Here is a 24,827-nt window from a genome sequence, read left to right as displayed (position 1 = left end):
TTTACAATAGTATCCTTTTGTTTTTTAATTTCCAGTGTTTAAGAGCAGTGTTGAAGTTAATGTCTGAATGCTGGGCCCACAATCCTGCCTCTAGACTTACAGCTTTGAGGATCAAGAAGACACTTGCCAAGATGGTTGAATCACAAGATGTAAAGATTTGACAGAATAATATAGTACTGAGGAGCAGAGTTGGACTCCTAGAACTTTTCACCCTGATAAGGGTGGGAACTAAGTGGGAAGAAGAAGCAACTGAGATTCAGTCCACTTCCTCATCTTACTTTTACAGGCTGCTAATATTAAATCTTTCAGTACTTTGTAGAATATAATGCTGAAAGTCTCTGTACACTACATGCTACATATATGGACAGCCTTGTTTTAAATATGCGTATCATTTTTGTTTTAAGCTGCATTGAGACTTCAGTCACACTTAGTGAGTCTCCAGTGAAACTCTGGGTACTAAATTGCATGTTCAGAGTACAGTGCTTTCTGTGAAAGCCTTAAGAAGCTAAATGGATTCAACAGAGATGGAGAAATATAAGCTTTTTGCCTTCTACCTGATAAAAACCTAGTTGGTTCATACCAAGTCTTTTTGAAATAGCCTGTAGGTTAGGAATCTGTTTGAGATACTACTCAGTTTAACAGTTCCTATGCCTTTTATGGGTCTTTTATGTGTGTGCCAGGATTCTTTGACTGCCATTTGGGATAGATCATTTAAATTCACAGAAAGACTTATGGTCAGGGCCCCGTATGTTCCCTGATTCCACAGTTACAGGATTTGCCACAGAATTCATCCCTCGACACAGAATTGTGCTCCAGAATCTCAATTTTCATGTTGAAATAATTACGTTTCTGTGCTGTTTAGGTTGCAAAGAGAACCTCAGAAATGTGAACAGTGTAAACCAATATCCATCTGAGGGCTTGTCTACACGGTGCAGCAATGCATACACTAGAGGGGTGTGATTTCTAAAGTATACTGACGGATCCATGTAGACCCTGCTGGCACACACTATAAGTTCCCCTAGGGTGCTTCATATACATGCTGCTTGTTAACATGCACTAGGAAACTTTAGTGCATTCCAGCAGGGTTGTTGCAGGCCAGTAAGTGTGCAGCACATAAGTGCACTTCATAGAAATCACACTTCTCTAGTGTGCATTGCCTTGCTGTGGAGACAAGCCCTGAGTCTGCGAAGAGCCTGAAACAGTGACTGAGAGGTGTGATCTGCCTCAGTCATCTCACTTGGGGCCCAGTATGCTCCATGATTGTGTGGTTGTGGAATTTGGCTTTTTTCGAGGCACCACAGAAGTCAGCATTTTTGTTATAGACTGCACCATTTTGCAGCAACCAGACCTTTGGCTTTCTGTTTTGCCTCTCTGCCCTGCTGGGACCTGTCTGCAGCTGCTTCATGCTTTACATCTTTCCCCATGAGAGGGAATTAAATGGATTGCACTGCATGCTCCTTTCACTATTCTATAGAACCAGACAGGAGGGGAGGTCTGAGAGCCAGAGCTGGAGTCCAGTTTGCAAATAGGGCCCACTCACAGAAGTGCAGGCTGGGCAGCTAGGAAACTGAGAGAATACAGTGTCATCCAAGACCTGGGGAACTGAGATGAACAGCTGAAGCTGACTGACATGCATGAGGCAGGCAAGGGAGATTCTGAGCTAGATCACCTTAACAGCATCGTTACTGCTGAAGATCTTAGAGCTGGGCCATCTAGAGGACACAATGAAAAAACATAATCAAATACTGTCATTCCTGAAAATCGTCACTGACGAATGGTAAATCAGTGAGTATTTTCAACTGAATCGGATGTGTGTTGTTGGGTATGGGAGAAATGGGATTGAAAGGTGTTTTAATGTTAATAAATTAACATTGCTGCAGGATTTGGTCAAGGGTTTCTGTATAATACGCAGTGCTGTGCGTATGATTCTGTACTGCAGTGACTGGCTAGTTATATGAAAGCCATTTGGCTTGCACAGGAAATCAAATTTCTGCTGTTTTTTTGGTTGATCAAGACAGGTTTGTATAAAAGGCAAAAAAAACTAAAATGGTTAGTGTAAAGTTGGGCCATTAGTTATATACCATTAATTTTGTCACTATCAGTTTGAAGTCAGAAAAAGCAACATAACTCAAGTTTAAACTCCAATGCTGTGAATCTTGCTGAAGATTAAAAACACAATATTGGAACAGTTCAGTTAAACCTAATTTAAGTGCCTCTAACCTTGTACTGTAACCTTGTTCTAGATAATTTTAAAAAGGGAAGGTATTTATATAGTGTGTAATGTGCTCTATTTTAAAACACCTGGTCATAGGTAAATGTGCACACACATGCTATAGCTCAGATTTGGAGGGGGAAAAATTTTTGGAAAAATGTTGACATTCGTCAGACATAGTGATTTCATATTAAGATTTTTGATAAATTATCTGTCGTCTTAAAATGGGTACATGGAGACTGCTTTGAAATTGTGTTAAAATGTCCTTTGAAAATACAATAGAAAATGTAACTTAATGAAGTTCCAATATGCATTTGTGAACAACTGCAAATAACTATCTAACACTGGGTTTTTTCACTTCTGTTCCATAGTTTGCAAAAAGTAAGTGGTCAGGCAAAAGACTGCAGAATTTTTTATTTTCTGTTGTGATGTACAGACGTTATTTAACAATGCTACATATTTTATACAAAACTAGTTATTTCAGGGGACATTTCTTTTTTAAAATAAAGTCATTACTTTTGTTCATTAAAGCCTTTAAGTATTAATATGTATTCTGGTTGAACAATTCCTGGGTGTGTCAAATATAATTTTAACTTATTTGAAGACAGCAGTAGACAATAGTGTGCCACAATTCTTATGAAAAAAAGGGCTTTAAAATTTTTTTCCGTCCATTGTCAAGAAAGATATAAGATGAGGCTGAAGTTGTTAAGCATGTCTTTGTGCATTAGTTTGCCCAGTGCTCCTGGGGGAGTTCTGTGCCAAAAAATTAAAAATTCTGCACACACTATTTTAAAACTCTGCAAAATTCTGCATATTTTATTTGTTAATATAATGCAATATAATCACGCTGGTTTCAATTATTTTGGTAATTTATTTAAACTACAATACAATGGATGGAGAATGGGAGTGGGGAGCATTGGAGGAAATCCCCAAGCCCGCAATGTCTAGTAGTAATGTAGCTAGTATTGACCCTTTACTTCTAATTATTAATCAACAAATATATGCAGCCATATGCTCAGTGTTACATCACAGGCAACTGAAGAGCAAGTGAGGGCTCACACTCACAGTTTATATTGGCTACTGACCATCTCCAGGAAGGTCAGTAGAAACAGTTCATAGAGCCCATTTTCATAGGAAAATTTTTCAGTCAAAAAATTTAGACCAGTTCTAATCACTAAAGCACCATAAACATTTATAAGGCCATACTGTCCTTTACAATAAGGCTTCTTTACACCACTTTGGGAATATAAAGGAGCCTTAAATTTTTTACACCTGTTTTATACTCCTGGGGAATTTACTAAGAACAATGGGAACAATTCACTAAGCAGGCAGGCTGCTACTTTCTACTCTGCCTGTGGGAACAGAGCCTGCCCCACACCTGTCTTCTCAGAAACACCTCAAAGCCCTGCCCCTTCACACTGAGCATTCCGCAATAGCGAACGAGAGGGACAGAGTGTATCTTTCTCTCTCACACATGACTGCCCAGCCCTCCCACCCCAGCTGTGATTTACATCTCTATCGGCTGCTCTGGGCACTCAAACTAGCGTGCCTGCACTTCTGGGGAGGGGCATGTGACTGCTCTTGCGGCTTCCCTTTACTTCCCCATCAGAAGTCATTCTTCTGTAGGGAAGCAAAGAAATCTGCGGGGACCATGAATTCTGCGCATGCGCAGTGACGTAGAATTCCCCCAAAAGTAGCACAGGTAGTTGAAAAATATTTGGCATGAGTAATGAAATCAATAATTTAGAATAAGTTGCTTCCACCCACCCACCACCCTGGGTTTTTAACAATAAAAAGGGAAATGTTTATGCACATGTCCCATAAGCTTGCTCTTTCAGAACTTGGAGGTTTTTTTAACTTAATCCAATAAAGTGCCATGTGAATTATACATCTTTATTAGCTACAATTTGTTTGCTGACGTTTAATCTTGACATGATTTTTCTGAAGTCTTTAAGGAAAACAGTTGGTGGTAGTCTAAATAAAGCGACAGAAATGTAAAAATGAAACACCATTTTTAATTATTCATTGATTTCCCTCCCATCCCAAATATTTATTGCTTAAGTTTTTGCAAGGCAAAATGTTGGTGATACTGAGGGTATGTCTACATTGCAATTAGACACCTGTGGCTGGCCCATGCCAGATGACTCAGGCTCCTGGGGCTCAGGCTAAGGGGCTGTTTAATTGCACTATAGATGTTTGAGTTCGGGCTGCAGTCTGAGCTCAGGGACCCTCCCACCTCGCAGAGTCCTAGAGCCCAGGTGCCAGCCTGAGCCTGAATGTCTACACTGCAGTTAAACAACCCCTTAGCCTGAATCAGCTGGCATGGACCAGCCATGGGTTTTTAATTGTAGTTTAGACATACTCTGAATAAATACCTTAACACTTTAAAAGGCTTTACAGAAAACACTTTTACATAAAGTAAATCCACTGAGCTGGGTTTTCTGTTGGGTTTGGGGGAGGAGGAAGGAAGAGGTGGAGGGGGACTTACACCTAAATTCTAAAAAGTGGTTGCCTAGTTGGGCTCCAAAATCTGTTTTAGGCACCTCAATAAAAGGCCTTATAGTCTCAAATCCTGAGTATTTCATTGGCTCAATTGAGAGCTGGTAGGTGCTCAGTACTTCTGAAAATCAGTAAATTAAGGCCCTAATTCAGTAAAGCACTTAAGCACGTGCTTAAGTCCTATGTGAAGTAACTTGCAAAATCGGGGCCTAAATATGAGTTTAGGCTCATAGCTTTAGATACCCATTTCTTAAAATCTTGACATTAATCTTAGCAAATGTATTAAATAAAAATATTTTTGTACTTAATGCAGACTTAAGTCAAGTTGTGTTGCCTTATAAGGATTCCAAAGCCTTTTAAAGGAGTATCAGACTCCTTCATCCGAAGTGAGTGATCATCTCATTTTGTTGGTCAAACTTACTTCAGTAATTATTTATCAACCAGTATTTAAAAAAAGAGAGAGAGAGAGGATGCCTGGCAAATATCTTTTAAATGTAATGTGTAGAGTATGCCTTGTGAACATGGTCTGTGCCTTGGAACCAATTAAGCAGTTGCATATGGAGATTTGTATTGTCTCGCATGTTCTACCTTGCTTTAGTTGGATGGAAAGTAACTTGCATCTTTGAGATAATTGAGGCCATTGTATTCAGTGAGAGTAAGGAAACATTTACATTCCTGATTAACTTGTAAATTCCTAAAGGAATATGATGTTTCTAGGAATGAATGCAGGCTTTCGTTTTGGGTTTTACTGTTTGCTTATCTTAGAATTTTTCTTTAAGAATGAGTATCTTGAAAACCCAAATTAGATAAGTGATATACAACTTCTGTAGGCCTCTAATCAGCTTTCAAGGTAGATATTTTTGAAAGTACGAGACTTTAAAATCTTGGAAAACTGTCAGTTTCATTTGTATGTACCATATTTTCCTTAATTATTTCCTTTACATTTTTAAATTATATTATCTTTAAGTGTTGATATTAAAATGCAGAATGAATCTTTAACTGTTACCTCCTCAGTAAGCCTAGAATCAAATTTTAGGACGTCATCTAAATGACCACTGAATGTGCTATAAAATTAATTCTTTGGATACAAATCAGCTATATTGTCTTCACATACTATATTTTAAATTAAATTAACAGACTAAAACCATTTGAAGAGTAAAAATGTCACTTAAGTTTAAAATTAAAAACCTTTTTTGGTTACTGTAATAATGTTTAAAGGGAAGTAATATTTATCTTTTATTTTGGTTAGATAGGAAATGATTTAGCAGTTCTCCATTGTTGTGACAGTGCTTCTGTAAGAAGTCAGAGGACACAATCCTGCTTCCACTGGGTGTACCCCCCATGTAGGGGTGATATAATGTTATATAATACAGAGCTTTATGGAGTTCACAGTATAGTAGCCATGGTTTAATAGTTATCACAAAGTTGGAGTAAATACTGTTTTACTTAATTTGTTCAACAAATCTCATGTAATTGTTGCCTTGTTCTATATTATCCTTGAATGCAATTAAGTCCACATACTGTAGTGATGTTTGTGCTCTGACCTACCCATGCCCAACATGAAATGTATTATATTGTATACAAAAATAACATTGTAGTTCACTTAGAGAAGATGTAAATAAAAATGAGAGAAGGGCAAAACAAGCAGAATGATTACATTCTTGTGTTTGTTATATGCCAAAAGTGTAGAATAATCTTTTAAAATGTAACACACTAATGTACCTTGTACAGCATCTGATTTAAAAGGTGCCTTAAGTTTACCATGAATGCTTTTTTCTGTACACAGATTATGTCCAATGTATCATTTTTAAGTAAATAACCTTATTTTAGTACATATTAGTAATGTGTTTTGTATTACTATAAGACTTCATGAGTATGTACTACCTTGGAAACTGTTAATGCATAACCAAGTACTTCTCTGCTTTTAAAATACTGTATTTGGTTCAGTCTTTAAATCATTGGATAAGTTAACAATTAACAGCTTTAATCATCTTCCTTAGTGATGCTCAAAGTTGTTTGGTGGACTATCGTCAATCATCCAGTGCCTTAAATGTGGGCACAATACTAAAATCAGTATTCTTCTTCTTAAATTTTCTCCTTGGTTCGTATTGGAAGAAGAACAAAGCCAGCTTTTAATAAACTGCTTTGCTTGATTATTTGTGTTTGGGGATAGACCTTTTATGTATATGTTGCCTATAAAGGTAAAGATCTATTTGACTTTGAATTCACACAAACTCTTATTGCCAGTACAAATAACTAGGGCTGTCAATTAATCACAGTTAACTTATGCGATTAACTCAAAAAAATTAACTGTTATTACAAAAATTAATCGCGATTAATCACACTGTTAAACAATAAGATGCCAATTGAAATGTATTAAATATTTGTGGATGTTTTTCTATATTTTCAAATATATTGATTTCTATTACAACACAGAATACAAAGTGTACAGTGCTCACTTTATATTATTTTTATTACAAATATTTGCACTGTAAAAATGATAAAAGCAATAGTCTTTTTCAGTTCACGTCATACAAATACTGTACTGCAATCTCTATTGTGAAAGTGTAACTTACAAATGTAGATTTTTTTTGATACATGACTGCACTCAAAAACAAAACAATGTAAAACTTTTGCGCCTACAAGTCCACTCAGTCGTACTTCTTGTTCAGCCAATCGCTAAGACAGATAAGTTTGTTTACATTTACAGGAGATAATGCTGCCTGCTTCTTATTTACAATGTCTCCTGAAAGTGAGAACAGGCATTTGCATGGCACTGTTGTAGCTGTTGTTGCAAAGTATTTACGTGCCAGATATGCTAAACATTCATATGCCCCGTCATGCTTCAGACACCATTCCGGAGGACATTCTTCCATGCTGATGTTGTTTGTTAAAAAAATAGTGCATTAATTAGATTTGTGACTGAACTCCTTGGGGGAGAATTGTACGTCCGCATCTCTGTTTTACCCGCATTCTGCCATATATTTCATGTTACAGTAGTCTCAGATGATGACCCAGTACATGTTGTTTGATTTAGGAACACTCACACTGCAGATTTGACAAAATGCAAAGGTACCAATGTGAGATTTCTAAAAATAGCTACAGCACTTGACCGAAGGTTTAAGCATCTGTAGTGCCTTCCAAAATCTGAGCGGGACAAGGTGTTGAGCATGCTTTTAGAAGTCTTAAAAGAGTAACACTCAGATGCGGAAACTACAGAACCCAAACCACCAAAACAGAAAATCGACCTGCTGGTGGCATCTGACTCAGATGATGAAAATGAAACTGCATCAGTCCGCTCTGCTTTGCATCATTATCGAGCAGAACCTGTCATCAGCGTGGATGCATCTCCTCTGGAATGGTGGTTGAAGTATGAAGGGACATATGAATCTTTTGCGCATCTGGTATGTAAATATCTTGCGACACCGGCTACAACAGTGCCAAGCAAACACCTGTTCTTACTTTCAGGTGACATTGTAAACAAGAAGCTGGCACCATTCTCTCCTGCAAATGTAACCAAATGTGTTTGTCTGAGCGATTGGCTGAAGTAGGACTGAGTGGACTTGTAGGCTCTAAAGTTTTATATTGTTTTATTTTTGAATGTAGTTATTTTTTGTACATAATTCTACATTTGTAAGTTCAACTTCCATGATAAAGAGAGGTTTCAGAGTAGCAGCCGTGTTAGTCTGTATTCGCAAAAAGAAAAGAAGTACTTGTGGCACCTTAGAGACTAACAAATTTATTTGAGCATAAGCTTTTGTAAGCTACTCAATTTGTTAGTCTCTAAGGCGCCACATGTACTCCTTTTCTTTATGATAGAGAGTGCACTACAGTACTTATATTAGGTGAATTGAAAATACTGTTGCTTTTGTTTTTTACAGTGCAAATATTTGTAATCAAAAATAAATATAAAGTGAGCACTGTACACTTTGTATTCTGTGTTGTAATTGAAATCAATATATTTGAAAATGTAAAAAACATTCAAAAATATTTAAATAAATGGTATTCTATTGTTTAACAGCACGATTAATCGCGATTAATTTTTGTAATTGTTTGACAGCCCTACAAATAATATTAATTAGAAAGCCAATTATAATTTTTTATTTTTACTTGAGTGAAGTTTATAGTAGTAAACTCTTGTTCTATGGGTTCCAAAAGTGGCCAGTGGGATATAATACTTAAAACTGAGTCCCTCTGGACATTTTCATCAGTCCAAGGAGCAGCAGTTTATATCTCAAATAGAATTGTCCTTTTTAACAGCTAATATTTATGGTACCTTGAAATATAGAATCATAGAAATGTAGTGCTGGAAAGTGCCTAGATATGTTGCCAATATCTTTGGTTTTTAATGAGCTGTAGCTATTGTACTGTGGTTGATACTTAATCTGTTCTGTTTTACCACATGGCATTAATGTTGGCTAGGGTGAGATTGTGTTTTATTTGTGAATAGTATTGAAAGGCAGGATGAAGAGGCTGTGTTTCAGTGGAATTTTTGATGAATTATTTTAATTTTGTTTTGATTAATCAGTTGTAACTTCTCCCCCATGGTATTTGGCCTTTTGGCCACATATTGGTATTATATTTTAAAGTTTTGAGACTCCTTTTGGCAAAATGTTGACATAACTGATATAACCTAAAGAATATTAATTTATCCCCTTACTAATATTATCCCTTGCCAATAATAGTATAGAACTCTTATATTTTTGGTATAAGTTTTTTGGCCACCCTTAGAACTTAAATATAATTAAACTTTTTACTGTCAGCAAAAATTTGCTTTAATACTTAAGAATTTTAAAAAGCATGTCAGGCACTATGAAGCTTGGCAATCATAGACAATAATGTCTCTGAAAAATTTATTGTACATGTGGACAAATACACTTTGAATAACTCATGTAAAATTGTGACTCAACTGAAGTCATTGTCGAAGCTCCCATTGACTTCAATGAGGCCGGGATTTTACCTGGTTTCTCTAAGCCATATCACTGCTGGAGATGATGAGTGGGATAGAAAGGAGACTTGAATCTACTTCATTAAAAGTGTCTGGGTCACCTGATTTTATGGTCTAACTAAAAGATACCAGCCCTGTCACTGATGCTTTTGTCTCCCTTTGCACTTTCACACCCCATCTTGGTTTTCTTGTACTCTTTCCTCCCCCCAGCTCAAAATATTCAAGCAGTATTGTGCACAAAAATGAGATTACGTTACTTGTCAAAGGTGCAGAATAAATGGTGTATTTTCAGTCTTCAGTGTATTGGAGACCGCAGAACAGAGAGATGTTTACAATCCCACCAGTGAGTTAATTTATAAACAGTTAAAACTGCTAACTTTCTGGTTTGCCGTATTCCAAGAAACATGCAGAGGCAATGGTGCAAAGGAATGCTTTCATGTGATTATTCTACATGTTACGAACTGGTACATCCAATCTTCACTGCAAAGGGCACAGTCAGCTATAAAATTAAGGTTTGAAGAGCAATACATGTTTTTAGTAATTCTTTAGTTTAATGCTCACAACTAGAGCTGGTCAAAATTTTTCCAATGGAACAGTTTACCATCGGAAAATGCTGATTTGACTAAATCTGTTTTGAGGGGGATGTATCCATTTTGTCAGAATTTTTTAAACATTTTGTTTTTATAAGTTTGAAATGTTGCACTTCAATTTCATCATTTTGATTTATATATTATATTTATAATGTAAAAGCCAAAACATTTTGACCTTATCAAAATGAAGTAGTATATGTAAAAATCAGAGATTTGACTTTTCATCCCAATACAGGATGAAACCAAATTTTGAAATCTCAGAATTTCCCTCAACTCTAACTTACCTTTTGCATTCCATTCAAGTGAGCTAATTAATGACAATAGATTAGTCAGTTTAACTTTTTGTTGTGTACCATTAGCAGAGTGCTGGAACTTTTCGGTTGCAAACGCTGCAGAAGCATGATTTTAAATTTAAAAAAAATGTTTCGTTGACATTTTATTACTGTCAATATATCACTTAACCTGTTTTTTTCCACTAAAACAGAAATTTGGGCCTATATCAGTTTGATAGCATCACATTAAAATTAGCTTTACAATTCAGTTAGATCATGACCAAGTGCCTAGAAAACTGAGACAGCAGTGCCTATCTAAGGCTGTAAAGATTTACTTGTGTGTGTAACTTGAAGCACAGGAGGCATCCCATTGCATTAACTGGGACTCTTCACATTCTTAAAGTTAAGTATATGCTTAAGCACTTTGCTGAATTGGGTTCGGTGGTTCACAAACTATCACTAGGTCACTAGTGGTCTGCAGAGAGCAGGCAGGCTAGATGTTTTGGGATTATCATCTACAGATGTTAAACTGCATCAAAAATAGCTAAAGCAATATTCTTTATTAATATGGCTTTTCAGCCTAATTAATTGCTAGAGCTGCCAGTGGGAGGTTATTCAGTGGGGAGGGAGGAGGTGGCCCTGCTATCATGTCTATGAGGGGAGATAGAGCATGAGACATTTATCACACAGAAGAAACTTAATAAAATTCCATTTCTCTGAATTCTATGTGATGCTTTAAGTAATCAAAAACCAAATATGTCTAGAAAGGAACGTGCTGGTAAATCTAAGAGTGCTATGTTAAACACACGCAACAGAATTTACATGCACACAAATCACAGATCAGGCAGTAATTGATGGTCCACTGTATCTGTGGAAAAATGTTGACTAATGAACAATGGCACACTTCAAGTTTTAAATATTAGAAATCCACCCATGGTTGTTCCAGGTGGGCTACGTTTCACTATAGAGCCCTGCAGCAGTTCAAACCACACTCTCTCCTCCTTCTTCAGCTCTGCCATAGCAAAAGTGGTCTCAGAGCTTCCAGTTGACTCCTGAGTACTTGACAGAGTCATTCTGTTCCCATGGCTAAAAACCAGCTGGCCTAGTGCAGGTCCTGCACTAAACTTCACATTGATGACAAACATATAGACACCATTTTGAGGTGCTTTGAAGTAGCCCTGTTCGGGGAAATAGCTGTTACCATAATTAAGGTATGTTTCATTAAATCTCAATGCTTTTATTTCATCCCATTCTTCAGAGAATCCAACGTAGAATGCCACTGATGAATCTAGAACAACACAGGGAGAGGAACAGTTTTAACAATACAGCAACTCTTTCTGTGCTAGCTCCCCACAGGTAGGTAGTGGAATAAAGCTTGTAATTATGATTGCCACATATATATTTGTGTTAACTTACCGTATTAAATGTAAATATTTAAAATAAGATTGTGCTCACAATGGGAATCAAAATGGCTCAACAGTATTATATCTATATCTGCTTCCTTTAGGTCTTAGGAATCATCTCCGTTTGATTTAATGAGGCACCATGTTCTAGTGGGTAGGGCACTGGACTAATGGGTCACAAGACCTAGGTTCTATTCTTGGCTCTGCTGTGAAACTTTCGGCAAGTCACTTTACCTCTCTGCACCTCTGCTTCCACTCCTACTCTTTGTCTCTGTTTCAACTGTGTGCTCATTGTGTGTTTATACAATGCCTGGCACAGTAAGGCCCCAATCTTGGTTGAGGCTTCTAGGTGTTACTGTAAAACAAATAACTAGATTTTTGCTACCATCAGCATTGCTGAGCCGATCTAGCTACAAGAGCAAGAGAAATGCTGGTCTCCCCCATGAAATCTGTTAATCTGTATGGTATAGAGTAGAAGTACATAAAAAGACCAGAGTTCATGGGGGAGACCAGGAACAGTCAGCATGGATTCACCAAGGGCAAGTTATGCCTGACCAACCTGATTGCCTTCTATAATGAGATAACTGACTCTGTGGACATGGGGAAAGCGGTGGACATAATATATCTTGACTTTAGCAAAGCTTTTGATACAGTCTCCCACAGTATTCTTGCCAGCAAGTTTAAAAAGTATGGATTGGATGAATGGACTATAAGGTGGATAGAAAGCTGGCTAGATCATCAGGTAGTGATCAACGGCTTGATGTCTAGTTGGCACGCAGCATCAAGCGGAGTGCCCCAGGGGTTGGTCCTGGGGCTGGTTTTGTTCAACATCTTCATTAATGATCTGGATGATGGGATGGATGTCATCCACGAACTTGCGGAGAGTGCAACTAAGCTTGGGTGAGAGGTAGATATGCTGGAGGGTAGGGATAGGGTCCAGAGTGACCTAGAGAAATTGGAGGATTGGGCTAAAAGAAATCTGATGAGGTTCAACAAGGACAAGTGCAGAGTCCTGCACTTAAGATGGAAGAATCCCATGTGTTGCTACAGGCTGGGGACCAACTGGCTAAGTGGCAGTTCTGAAGAAAAGGACCTGGGGATTACAGTGGACGAGAAGCTGGATATGTGCCCTTGTTGCCAAGAAAGCTAACAGCGTATTGGGTTGCATTAGTAGGAGCATTGCCAGCAGATCGACGGAAGTGATTATTCCCCTCTATTTGGCACTGGTGAGGCCACATCTGGAGTATTGTGTCCAGTTTTGGGCCCCCCACTGCAGAAAGGATGTGGACAAATTGGAGTCCAGCAGAGGGCAATGAAAATGATTGGGGACTGGGGCACATGTCTTATGAGGAGCGGCTGAGGGAACTCGACTTATTTAATCTGCAGAAGAGAAGAGTGGGGGGGATTTAATAGCAGCCTTCAACTACCTGAAGGGGGGTTCCAAAGAGGATGGAGCTAGGCTGTTCAGTGGTGGCAGATGACAAAACAAGAAGCAATGGTCTCAAGTCGCAGTGGGGGAGGCCTAGATTGGATATGAGGAAAAGCTATTTCACTAGGAGGGTGGTGAAGCACTGGAATGCGTTACCTAGGGAGGTGGTGGAATCTCCGTCCTTAGAGGTTTTTAAGACCCGGCTTGACAAAGCCCTGGCTGAGATGATTTAGTTGGGATTGGCCCTGCTTTGAGCAGGGGGTTGGACTAGATGACTTCCTGAGGTCTCTTCCAACCCTAATCTTCTGTGATTCTATATACATGCAATAGGTGTTTCCATAATTCTAGATAAAATAATGCCAAACCATACATCTTAAAGCAGTGCCTTATTTTAAGTCTTTTCTTGTAAAAGATTATCAAATTAAAGCAGGGAGTTTGTATTACCTTTGTATATGGCAGTGGTGAGACCATTTCTGGAATACAGTCTCCAGTTCTGGTGTCCACACTTTAAAAAGGATGTTTTAAAAAATTGAAAAATATTCAGAAAAGACACAAGAATAATCTGAGGTCTGGAAAACGTGCTTTGCGGTAAAAGACTTCAGAAGTACAATCTCTGTAGTTTATCAAAAAGAAGTTTAAGAAATGACTTGAAGATGGTCTGACTACATAAACAGGGAAAAGATTTCTGATGGTGATCTTTAGTTTAGCAGATAAAGGAATAACAAGATTAAATAGATGGAAGCCGAATTCAGACTGGAAATAAGGTACACATTTTTAACAGTGAGGGTAATTAATCATTAGAATAATTTACCTAGGGATCTGACGGACTCTCCATCAAGATTTGGATGTCTTTTTAAAAGATATACTCTAGCTCAATCAAAAGTTTCTGGTCTTGATTCAGGCACTACTGGGCAAAATTCTATGGTCTATGCTATGCAAAAGGTTAGACTAAATTATCAGAAATGGTCCCTTCTGGGCTCAGTCTATGAATCTATAAAGAAATTCTTCTTACCAGCAGAGGGCACTGCAGTGAGGCATGATAGAAAGGAACTTACAGAATCAGTGCCAAAAGCAGTCAGTAAACAACACATTTTAAGTGACAAGAATCTTAGGTCCCATTCAGAGCTTGTCTACATGGGGAGAAACAGGGAAGTTTTGGTGAATCAACTAGAGGTATGAAATTAAAACACATAAAGTACAGCATATTAAACATATGCTTCCTTTGGACCCAAGCTTTTCCACTTTGCTTACTCAAGTTACCCAATTAAGTTAATGTGCCTGTCCCTGTTAGCAAGATGAACAGGATTTGGCCCTTTCTGTTCCTCCCAAACTCAAATAATGATGGAGACTGAGCCAATGCTTGGAGACCCAGCAGCCTCATCCTGACTCAGAACAAAAAAAAATTTAAGTAATCATCAGCAATTGTAAGCAAAACATGGAGCTTTTAAAATGTTAAGGGCCAGTTACCCAGCTGTTGTAAATCTGTAACTCCACTGACTTTATACCAGCCACTTCATACCAGCCACTGACTTTATACCAGCCAAGGAGCCAAATGCAATGTCAAATCTTGGATTGTATTGAGACACTAACCAGCTCCCACACTATATATACCATGCACCTGAAGTGTGCTGTGAGGCTCAGAAACAAGCTACAGCATGGGGAGGGGGAGAACGTACCTTTTTCCAAAAGCTCAGCCACTAGTTTATTTCTTCCATTTATAGTTTGCATGTGTTCTCTGTTCTCAGCAGTCTGTTTCTTGTCTCTCCTTTTTTGCTTCTCATGACCTTTTTGCTGCCTCCTCATCTTTTTGGTCATCATTGACTGAATCTTTGTAATGTCCAGACTTATGTTTGAGGCAACTAATTCTTCACTCCTTCCAAATAGTTTTTGAAAAATCTGTAGATGGTCCTCAAAACTCTGTTTGGTGTTTGCTAAATCTGCCTTCAGAATCTGCACTGAAATGCTGAGTGGTTCCACTAGATTTACTACAGTATGATTGCAGCAGTTATTGTTATCACCTCTCCATGACTGATGCCTCTTAATGTCCATACTTAGATGTTTGATCTCTTTTTTTAGAGTCATGATATCATTATATGCTGGATTATCCACACTGTCATCCCTGGAAGCCTCATGGTTAGGCTCCATATGTTCTACATTGCTGTGTGGGCTCCTGACTTCCTCCAGAGTGTGTTTTGTTTGCTTTTTATGTTCGGGATGTTCAGGGACATTCTGAATATCGTGGTTACTCTCACGACCCATCTCCAGGAAATTAAATCTTTTTGTAAGGGATTCTAAAGTCACATTTTGCTCTTTGAGTTTATCTGAGGTGTGTCTGAGAGCTTCTTGCAGTTGAGCTACTGATGATATTAAGGTGTTAGGGTTTTCTTCAGACAAGACCTCCATAATTTCTGCTCCCAACAAGGCCTCTAGTGCTGTTTCATGCCGCATTGCATCTTCCAAAAGAGAATTGAAAGAACTATTGAGATACTTGATGTGGCTGTGAATTTCCTCATCTTTCTTCTTCAGGAAGCCAATATCTTCTGACAAAATCTTAATCTGTGATTTAAGATGAGACATGCTGTCCATCAGTTGTCTGCTTTGGTCTTGTTGATAACCAAGAGACTGATGGATAGAATGAATAGCCGTGGACAGCTCTTCAATTTCACTCCTCAAGAGATCCTTGGAAGACGTCTCTAGGTGTTGCACTTCCTTTAAGTTTAGCTGGATATTCTCTAGGGAATGGGTGATATTCTTTTGATCTTCTTCCAGTATGTCAATGTCAGAAGATATTTTCTCACAATTGCACTCTCTCATGTACTTCAATAGATCCCAGTGGCTTTCTTGAAGATTTGAGAGGGTATAGTTCAGCTCCAATATCTGTCTTTGCAGAGATTCTTTGTTCTCTTCAATAATAAGTGATTTCTCCATTAAGGCTACTCTAAACTCCTCTGATTCATGCTTTGACCTGGCTTTTAAATCCTTAACCCATTTATCTAAAACAGTAATATCCTCAAAGGCCACATCTGACTCCATGTACAGTTCTTTAAGCTGCTTTGCATGCCCTATCAGGGTCTCATTGAGTTGCCTGATGGATAGCCAGGTAGCTTCATCTTTGTTGCCACAATATAAAGAGAGTTCTGTTAAGTTTCTGTTCAAAGTCTCAAGTTCATCTTCAAGGTTTTCTTTTTCTTGTTTCATGTCTGTCATGCTACTATTCAAAGCTAATAAATGGGACTGCTGTATCTTATGATACCTCTTGAGCTTCATATCAGTATCTGCCTTGATCATGGTGAGATTATAGTGAATGATAGTCTGCTGCATGTGTAGATGATTGCCTATTTCGCTTTTCAGCTGGTCCATTCTCACTACATTTTCTTGAACTTTTGATTCAAACTTAGTTCCTAGCTCCTGGAATTCCTTCTTGGGCACAGTGCTTTCTTGGAATTTCTCTATGCTTTTTTTGTTGGCCTCCACATCCTTGGACAAGTTTCTTACCATGCTGGAGAGGTTCTGTAAGCTTTTATTGAAGCTTGCCCACATTGGGTTAAAATGTTCCCTCAGGAAACTCTCCACATGGGGAAACAACATTTGCTGAAGGAGCCTTTCAGGCAGTTCTGTAACACAGAATTAAATTGTACAACACACAATCTAAGAAAAATATTCCTATAAAACTAAAAGGGAAAATTTAAATGACATTTTGGGAAAATAAACCTTTCCAGGCTGGGACCAGATTTGGACAAGTACCTCCAGGTCACTGGCTAAGTGTTTTTCTGTGGTGACTGCCACAATATCCCCCCAAAATCTAAACTTTCCTTTAAAAGAGAATTAAGCTTGTAATACTTATATCTAAGGCTGTGAGTCTGTCACAGAGGTCAAGGATTCTGTGACTTTCTCAGACCTCCACGACTTTTGCAGTGGCTAGTGCAGCTGACTGGAAGCAGCTCAGGCAGCCCCATGGCCAGCTGCACTGACCACTGCAGGGGCAGTCTTGGGCCACTGTGTCCCACCCTTCCCCCCGCAGCAGCAGGATTTTGGGAGTAGGAGGGGGCTCAGGGCTGGGGCAGGAGCTTGGGGTGAGAGATGGGGTGAGGGTTATGCATGGCACTTATGTCGGGGGGCTCCCTGAAAGTGGCACCATGTCCCACTTGGGGTGGGGGCAGTGTGCGGATCCCCCTGGCTGTGCCTCCACCTAGGAGTCGAGGGACATGTCAGTGCTTCCGGGGAACCATGTGGACCTGGGTAGGGAGCTTGCTTGCCCTACCAATCCTGACCCCCAGTACCAAGTGGGAGTCCCTGACCACCCTCCCCCTCAGAGCATTCGCAGCACCCCTGGCTAACCCCTACCCGAGAGCACCCTAGTTTTAGTTAGGGGTATATAGTACAAGTCATGGACAGGTCACGGACCGTGAATTTTTGTTTACTGCCCATGACTTTTACTAAAAATACCTGTGACTAAAACATAGCCTTACTTATGGTTGGAAAAATAATCTTCTCATTTAAACTGAGCATAAGTCAATACAGTGTTGTCTTTCTGAGCCTGCAGCCACTTTGAAACAATAGCTCTGAGAAGTGTGAAGTGCCCCTGTTCATCTAAGAAGCATGTTAACTCTGAATTTATGATGATAATTTCTCAACTGGCCATTTTAGCAATGCCCCCACAAGTTACTATGTGTATCCCACAATTCCATAATGCCTTCCCCTCTGATACTTACCATGCAACTATATCAAATACAAAATTATACAACACACTGAAATCTGAAAATTTAGGGACAGAATAACCTAAAATGACTTTAATAACAAACACAAAGGGATACTCAAACTTAAATATTACACTGGGCCTAGGCAGCATCTGCAAAGTTACCTATAACCGTATGTGATATCTTCTCTGTACTTGATGGTAACCAACTCAAACACTGATCCTTTCTCATTAAGGAACCAGGTTCTCAGAACCCATGGTTCACTAGTAGGCCAAATTCAGCAGTGAAAAGTATGTATGGAGTACAGGCTGGTTTGGAGAATTCAGACACTCACTCTTATGTAACTTCCACCAATCTTGAATTCAGTATAATGTGTGTGCAATGGCTGTGCAAAAACTTACACAGTAAAGGGAGGAAGGTGAAGGGCACAACGGGAAAAGAAATTAACAAGTAAATGTAAGGATCCTGCTTTCTCTTACACAGTGAATTGCTTTTCCTGATACTCATTCTTCAGCCATTGTGGCATGTAAATTACATTAAGTTATGCCAAATAAATTCAATTTAAACTATGCTATGGTTTACACCCACTTTACACCCCAATTTGTCACAGGGTAATTTGACTCAGCGACTTCCAGGGGAATTGCTCTCATTTACCCCATATTTGGATTTGGCTCACTCTAAGCAAGTCCATTTTTTAATCAGAGGTGTGATTGCAGCATATGTAGATATACCTTTATATATAGATATATAGTATACCTTTTTAGTGACCTTTGATCTAACTAGCACAAGTACCATTAGCAATGAAACTGTGGACAAACCTGCCCGGGACATTGGGTCTGTACTCAAGCATCTAGTCTGTGCCGCCAAAACTTCACTGCTATAGTTTGAGATAGTTCAATCAAAGCTAACACAAGTATGTCTCCACATGCTGCAGTCATATCTCTGGAGTGCAGATACACCCTAAAAATTGAAGTAAAGCCCTACAGAATACCAGGTTCTAGTTTTTAGATTTTCTTTCTGGTATATATGAATCTACAATGCCAGCTTGAACACTGATGTATCTGTGCCAATCCTCTCACCAGATTTACTCAGGTTCAGTTTTAACGTCATAGTGGTAATGTTGTTTTCAAGTAGATTCTGTAAATCTCCGGCTGACTGATGAATATCATTCTGAAGATCTTCCAGAAGTCCCTTATGATGCTGAATAGTTTTCATAATTTCTTTTGCCTGCAGTGATGTCAACACTAATTGCAAAATGAAAGAAAGTGATCAGCCACACAATATCCCGCAATCAACAGTGTGAAAAGTGCACCCTAACCGGGTGCAGGCTCTGTACCAACTCCTGTATTCCTTACTCACTGAGTAAAGATTTAATTCATCCTTGAGTCTTCCAGTGACTCTATAAACAAAAGGCTTTTGGGGACATGACATATAAGCTCACGTAAACGTGTAGTCCCAGTTATTTCAATGGGCGTATTATAATGACAGCCCTCCGCCACACCATAAGCATCTCTTGCAGAATAAGAGCTTTCAAGTCAGTTGCCTAAGGTTACAACTACACTGCAGCTGGACGATGTGATTCCCAGCTCAGGAAGATGTATATGGTCAAGCTAGCACACTAAAATAACAGTATGGCCACAGCTTCACAGGCAGCAGCTCAATCTAGGTACCCATGCTATCACAGCCATGCTGCTATTTTAACATACTAGTTCAAGCAGGGATAGCGTATGTATGTCTATCCAAGCTGGGAATCACACCACTTAACTGCAGTGCCAGATGTACTCTAAAAGGAAAGCAAAGTTGGTCTACCTACAAATCACACATAATTGGAGAGCTGGTTGGGAATTTTTTGACAAAAAACAGTTTTTAATTGGGAATGTTTCTCAGGTCCAAGATAGAATTTCTGGTCAAAACTGGAGGGCGGGGGGAAGAGAATAGAAGAGCTGCTTGGCCAGGATTTGAACCTGGGTCTTCCACATCCTAGCTTAGAACCCTAACCATCAGGCTACTGGCTATTCAAGGATGGGGGTGGGGAGGTTTTTTCCCAAAAAATATCAAAAGGTCTTTGTTTCATCCCACTGCAGAACAGGAACTTTTTTTAAATCGTGAAAATTTTCATGGGAGGGGAGAAAATATTTTCAATCCAGCTCTATTTGACTTCACCTTCATTAAAAATATTTTATACTCTCAACTCTCCTTGCAGCAGCTATTTATGCAAGGTGAGCTCAGTGTCGGAGAGAGGACAGTGCCTTCCAAGGCTGTAACATTGCCCTAAAGCTAGCTGTTAGGAGATATTTAATAGCACTTAAAAACTGCACCATTTCCCAGAGGCACAAGGAACCAGTACATGTGGTCAGACTGACAGGACAGAGTACTGAGGTAGGGCTCTACAGCACTAAGTCCATAGTAATGCCAACAGAGCCTTGGGCAGGTCTCTTTTATTAATGACTAAAATACCATTTTGATGGGTTGTTTTTCTGATAAGTATTCTGAGCGATAGGTTTCCACTTCTTGACAATGGTAGAATTCACCTTGGAGGATGAGCAATTTCATGTTAAAATCCCCAAAACAGTGAAAGAATTAACTGTTTGTATTAGTTGGTAATCTCATCTCATTTGATACAAAGTTGTAGAATGGTTACTTTAATTTCCCTGGGTATTCTTGTATTACAAGTCAGTCTAGGGCAGCCAGAGACCAAAAAGACCGTTAGCACTTCAGGACAGGTATGTAGGAGGGATAGCTCAGTGGTTTGAGCATTGGCCTGCTAAACCCAGGGTTGTGAGTTCAATCCTTGAGGGGGCCATTTGGGATCTGGGGCAAAAATTGGGGATTGGTCCTGCTTTGAGCAGGGGGTTGGACTAGATGACCTCCTGAGGTCCCTTCCAACCCTGATATTCTATGATTTGTACAGCACCAAAGTCTATGGGAGCTGCCTGGTGTTCAGTACATTTTAAAAAAGCAGGCTACTTATTTAGGTGCCTACCTATTGGCAAAGGTGTCTAACGGGGTACCCAATTTTGAAAATCTGGGTCACTTTGTCTCAAGCTTGGCAGGATCCTGTGTCAAACTTACAGGCTCACAAAAAGGGATTCCCTTACACTGAAGGGTCGGGGAGCATCTTATACTGAACAAACGATCTCTTCTTCCATGATCATTTGTAGAAATGTTATACAGGGTTAACACAAACAAGATGTATACACTTAAAGAATTCTCACCAACTGAAGGGGAAAGGCTTTCCCAAAGCAAGCAAATTCACTATATAGACAGCTATTGTCCACACAGAGCATGTATACAGCTGCTGAAAAGTCCTTCCTCTCATTGTATACATCTGTTTTTATGAGATTAAAGAGATGAAGTGAAGCAGTGAGTTAAGTTCAGGAACATACTTTTGCTTGAGAATGCTTCTCCATCTTCCAGTCCTTCTGTATGATTAGCTGGCAGTGGAACAAAATTGGGATCTGCAATTGAGATTTGATAAATTGCATATTAATGGCACCGCCTGTTTTCCCCCTTCTGTAAGTTGTTTCACACAAGTCAACTACTCAAAACAGAAAGGATCTCTTTTCATTTTATACATATAGAAGCTGACCTTCAGCTGGTGTAAATTATGACAGCACTGTTAAAGGCAATGAAGCTATGTCAATTTACATGTTAAGGATCTGCCCCTTGTTTTCTGTGTTAATTAAATTCCACCTCTACCATGAAGCATTCTAGATATTAAACTATTCTGTCTACCTACTTGCCCAGTTACTGCACTCATCTTTGTAATATCACACGTCAGTCTGTATTGCTTTTTAATTGCTTGTACATTTAAATCCCATCCCAACCACACCCATATGAATGAAGACTCCAAGGTCAGACCTTTGGATTACAAGTTCCTCAGGGCAGTGAATCTTTTCCTGGACTGGAACAGTTACCTATTTTACAGTGCCACAAGCTTATAGCATTGCTTAAATAATAATAAAACCTCAGTGGATCTATTCTATTCATGATTTATTGACCTTTAAGAAATGAGCTAGGAAGGACTGTACACGGTTAACATTTAGTTCAAAAGCTTAGGTTGAAAATTGGACCTGCCTTATACATTTTAACAGTTTTGGAGGGAATGTCTGTGTGTTCTACATATATTTAAAATTTTTAAATCCCTACAAATTACTAGTATTTTTGTGGCTTCCACCAAATCTCTGCAAATTCCTTTTTATGACTACAGTTAACTAAAAATCCCTGCACAGTGTTGCTATCAGCTGTGACAGACCCAGACCAGTGGGGTACAGGAGTCTGGTAAAAGGCAAATATACTGGCTACTGATGAATAGTTTTCTGTTGCCTGAGTGACCAGAGCAGGGGTTCTCCTAGAGGAATCAGGAACCTGCTAGAACCAATTAAGACAGGCAAGCTAATTAAGACACCTGAAGCCAATTAAGAACTTACTAGAATCAATTATGCCAGGCAGGCTAATCAGGACACCTGGTTTAAAAAGGACCTCCTATCAGTTAGTTGGGGAAGGGGACATGCAAGGAGCAGGAAGTGAGAAGGCATGCTGCTGGAGGACTGAGGAGTACAAGTGTGATCAGGCTTCAGGAGGAAGATCCTGCAGTGAGGATAAAGAAGGTGCTGGGGGAAGGCCATGGGGAAGTAGCCCAGGGAGTTGTAGCTGTCATGCAGCTGATACAGGAGACATTGTAGACAGCTGCTATCCACAGGGCCCTGGGCTGGAACCCGGTGTAGAGGGCGGACCCGGGTTCCCCCCACCCCCCCAACTCCTGATCAGACACAGGAGGAGTTGACCTGGTCTGTGAGAAACACCAGAAGGGAAGGTCTAATTTGGAAAGGGATCTGGCCTGTCCACGACCCACTAGGTGGGACACAGAGACTGCAGGGATTGTTTTCCGTTTCCCCCATGCTGGCCAGTGATGAGGTTAGCTGAGTGAACGGCAGGTTTGAGCCTCTAGCAGAAATGGCCAAACTGAGAGCTGCCGTGAATCTCTGAGGCAAGCAAATCTGCCAAAAAAAAAAAAAGCAGGATCCACCAAGGCAGAGGAGGAACTTTGTCACACTGGTGCCAGGAGTGGGATCTGGTGCACCACGTGGCGGAAGAAGGAGGGTGTTTAGAAAAAAAAAAAAAGGCATCCGCAGCTGTCTGAAAAGACCTACCCCAAGAAAAGAAACCCTTCGAACAGGTGAGGGCGTCTCCCGCTTTAACGCCAGACCAGAAGAATGAGGTGTCTGAGATGATCTTCTGGAACCAAGATGTGTTCTCGACAAAACTGGGTTGAACAACTGAGACATATCACCACATCGTCACGAACCCTGGGGTCAGAATAACAATGAGGCCCTACCAGGTGCCAGTAGCCAAAAGAGAGGAAATAAAAGCAGAAGTAAAAAAAATGCTGGAGTTGGGGATCAGTGAAGAATCCCACAGTCAGTGGTCCAGCCCAATCATGTTAGTGCCCAAACCTGATGGCACCACAAGGTTTTGCAATGACTTCCAGCGGCTAAACGAAGTATCCCAGTTCAATGCGTACCCCATACCTTGCATAGATAAACTAGTAGACTGTATGGGCAATGCCCGGTACTTGACAAAGGGGTACTGGCAGATTCCCCTTGCTGAAGAAGCAAAAGAAAAGACTGCGTTCTCTACACCAGAAAGTCTTTTCCAATATACTGTCCTTCCTTTTGGACTACATGGGGCCCCAGCTACCTTCCAGCAACTCGAGGACAAGCTATTACGCCCCCAGAATCATTATGCTGCTGCCTACCTGGATGATGTGTTTCAGAGTAACAGCCGTGTTAGTCTGTATTCACAAAAAGAAAAGGAGTACTTGTGGCACCTTAGAGACTAACCAATTTATTTGAGCATAAGCTTTCGTGAGCTACAGCTCACTTCATCGGATGCATACTGTGGAAATATGCATCCGATGAAGTGAGCTGTAGCTCACAAAAGCTTATGCTCAAATAAATTGGTTAGTCTCTAAGGTGCCACTGGATGATGTGGTCATTCATACCCCAGACTGGGAAACCCACCTAGAGAAGGTGGAAGCAGTCCTCGATACCTTCAGGAGAGCTGGCCTTACAGCAAACTCTGCCAAGCGCACCATAGGGTTTACAGGGGCCAAATATTTTGGCTACATTGTGGGAAAAGGTCTGGTAAAACCCAACTGAATAAGTTAGAGGCCATCCAAAATTGGCCCCGACCAAGTTGCAAGAAACAAGTCCGGGCATTCCTAGGTGTAGTGGAGTATTACCGACTATTTATCCCACACTTTCCCACAAGGGCAAGCCCTCTGACAGACCTAGTGAAGGCCCGTGGACCTGATCTGGTGAGATGGTCTGACGCAGCAGAGAGAGCATTCACAGACCTACGGACTGCCCTCTGGAGTAACCCCATACTGATAGCCCCAGATTTCACCAAGGAATTTATCCTGCAGATGGATGCATCAGAAGTAGGGTTGCGGGCTGTCCTACCACAGATGGTCAGGGAGGAGGAAAACTCAATTCTCTACCTCAGTAGGAAACTCCTTCCAAGGGAACAAAAATATGCAGTGGTGGAGAGAGAGTGCCTTGCTGTAAAATGGGCCATGGAAACGTTGCGCTACTGCCTACTTGGGGGCAGATTTGTCCTCGTGACCGACCATGCCCCTCTTCAATGGATGCAGCAGAATAAGGAGAAGCACGCAAGGGTGACCAGGTGGTTCTTATCCCTCCAACCTTTCCAGTTCCATGTGCAACACGGAGCAGGGAGCCATCACAGCAACGCTGATGGCTTGTCACATGTGCA

General features: G+C 40.0%; 2 protein-coding genes across 3 annotated transcripts in view; one reads left to right on the top strand and one right to left on the bottom strand.

Moving 5' to 3' along the window:
* Window positions 1-6,969, top strand: part of BMPR1A (bone morphogenetic protein receptor type 1A) — a 172,426-nt gene extending 165,457 nt beyond the window's left edge. For both annotated transcript variants that reach the window (XM_084635589.1, XM_084635590.1), the window contains one exon: window positions 36-6,969. In XM_084635589.1, coding sequence (XP_084491715.1) covers window positions 36-161 — 126 coding nt within the window. In that variant the 3' untranslated portion in view covers window positions 162-6,969. The remainder of the gene's footprint in view (window positions 1-35) is intronic.
* Window positions 6,970-10,430: 3,461 nt separating this feature from the next.
* Window positions 10,431-24,827, bottom strand: part of MMRN2 (multimerin 2) — a 45,941-nt gene continuing 31,544 nt past the window's right edge. Inside the window, exons 4-7 of the mRNA XM_084634820.1 lie at window positions 21,437-21,508; window positions 19,130-19,294; window positions 15,030-16,967; window positions 10,431-11,809 (exon numbers count right to left, since the gene is read on the bottom strand). Of these exons, the coding sequence (XP_084490946.1) occupies window positions 11,427-11,809; window positions 15,030-16,967; window positions 19,130-19,294; window positions 21,437-21,508 (2,558 nt within the window). The 3' untranslated portion in view covers window positions 10,431-11,426. The remainder of the gene's footprint in view (window positions 11,810-15,029; window positions 16,968-19,129; window positions 19,295-21,436; window positions 21,509-24,827) is intronic.

The sequence above is a fragment of the Lepidochelys olivacea genome, assembly GCF_965140295.1.
Source record: "Lepidochelys olivacea isolate rLepOli2 genome assembly, chromosome: 7".
Taxonomy (NCBI): domain Eukaryota; kingdom Metazoa; phylum Chordata; order Testudines; family Cheloniidae; genus Lepidochelys; species Lepidochelys olivacea.
This window is presented reverse-complemented; position numbering and strand designations above follow the sequence as displayed.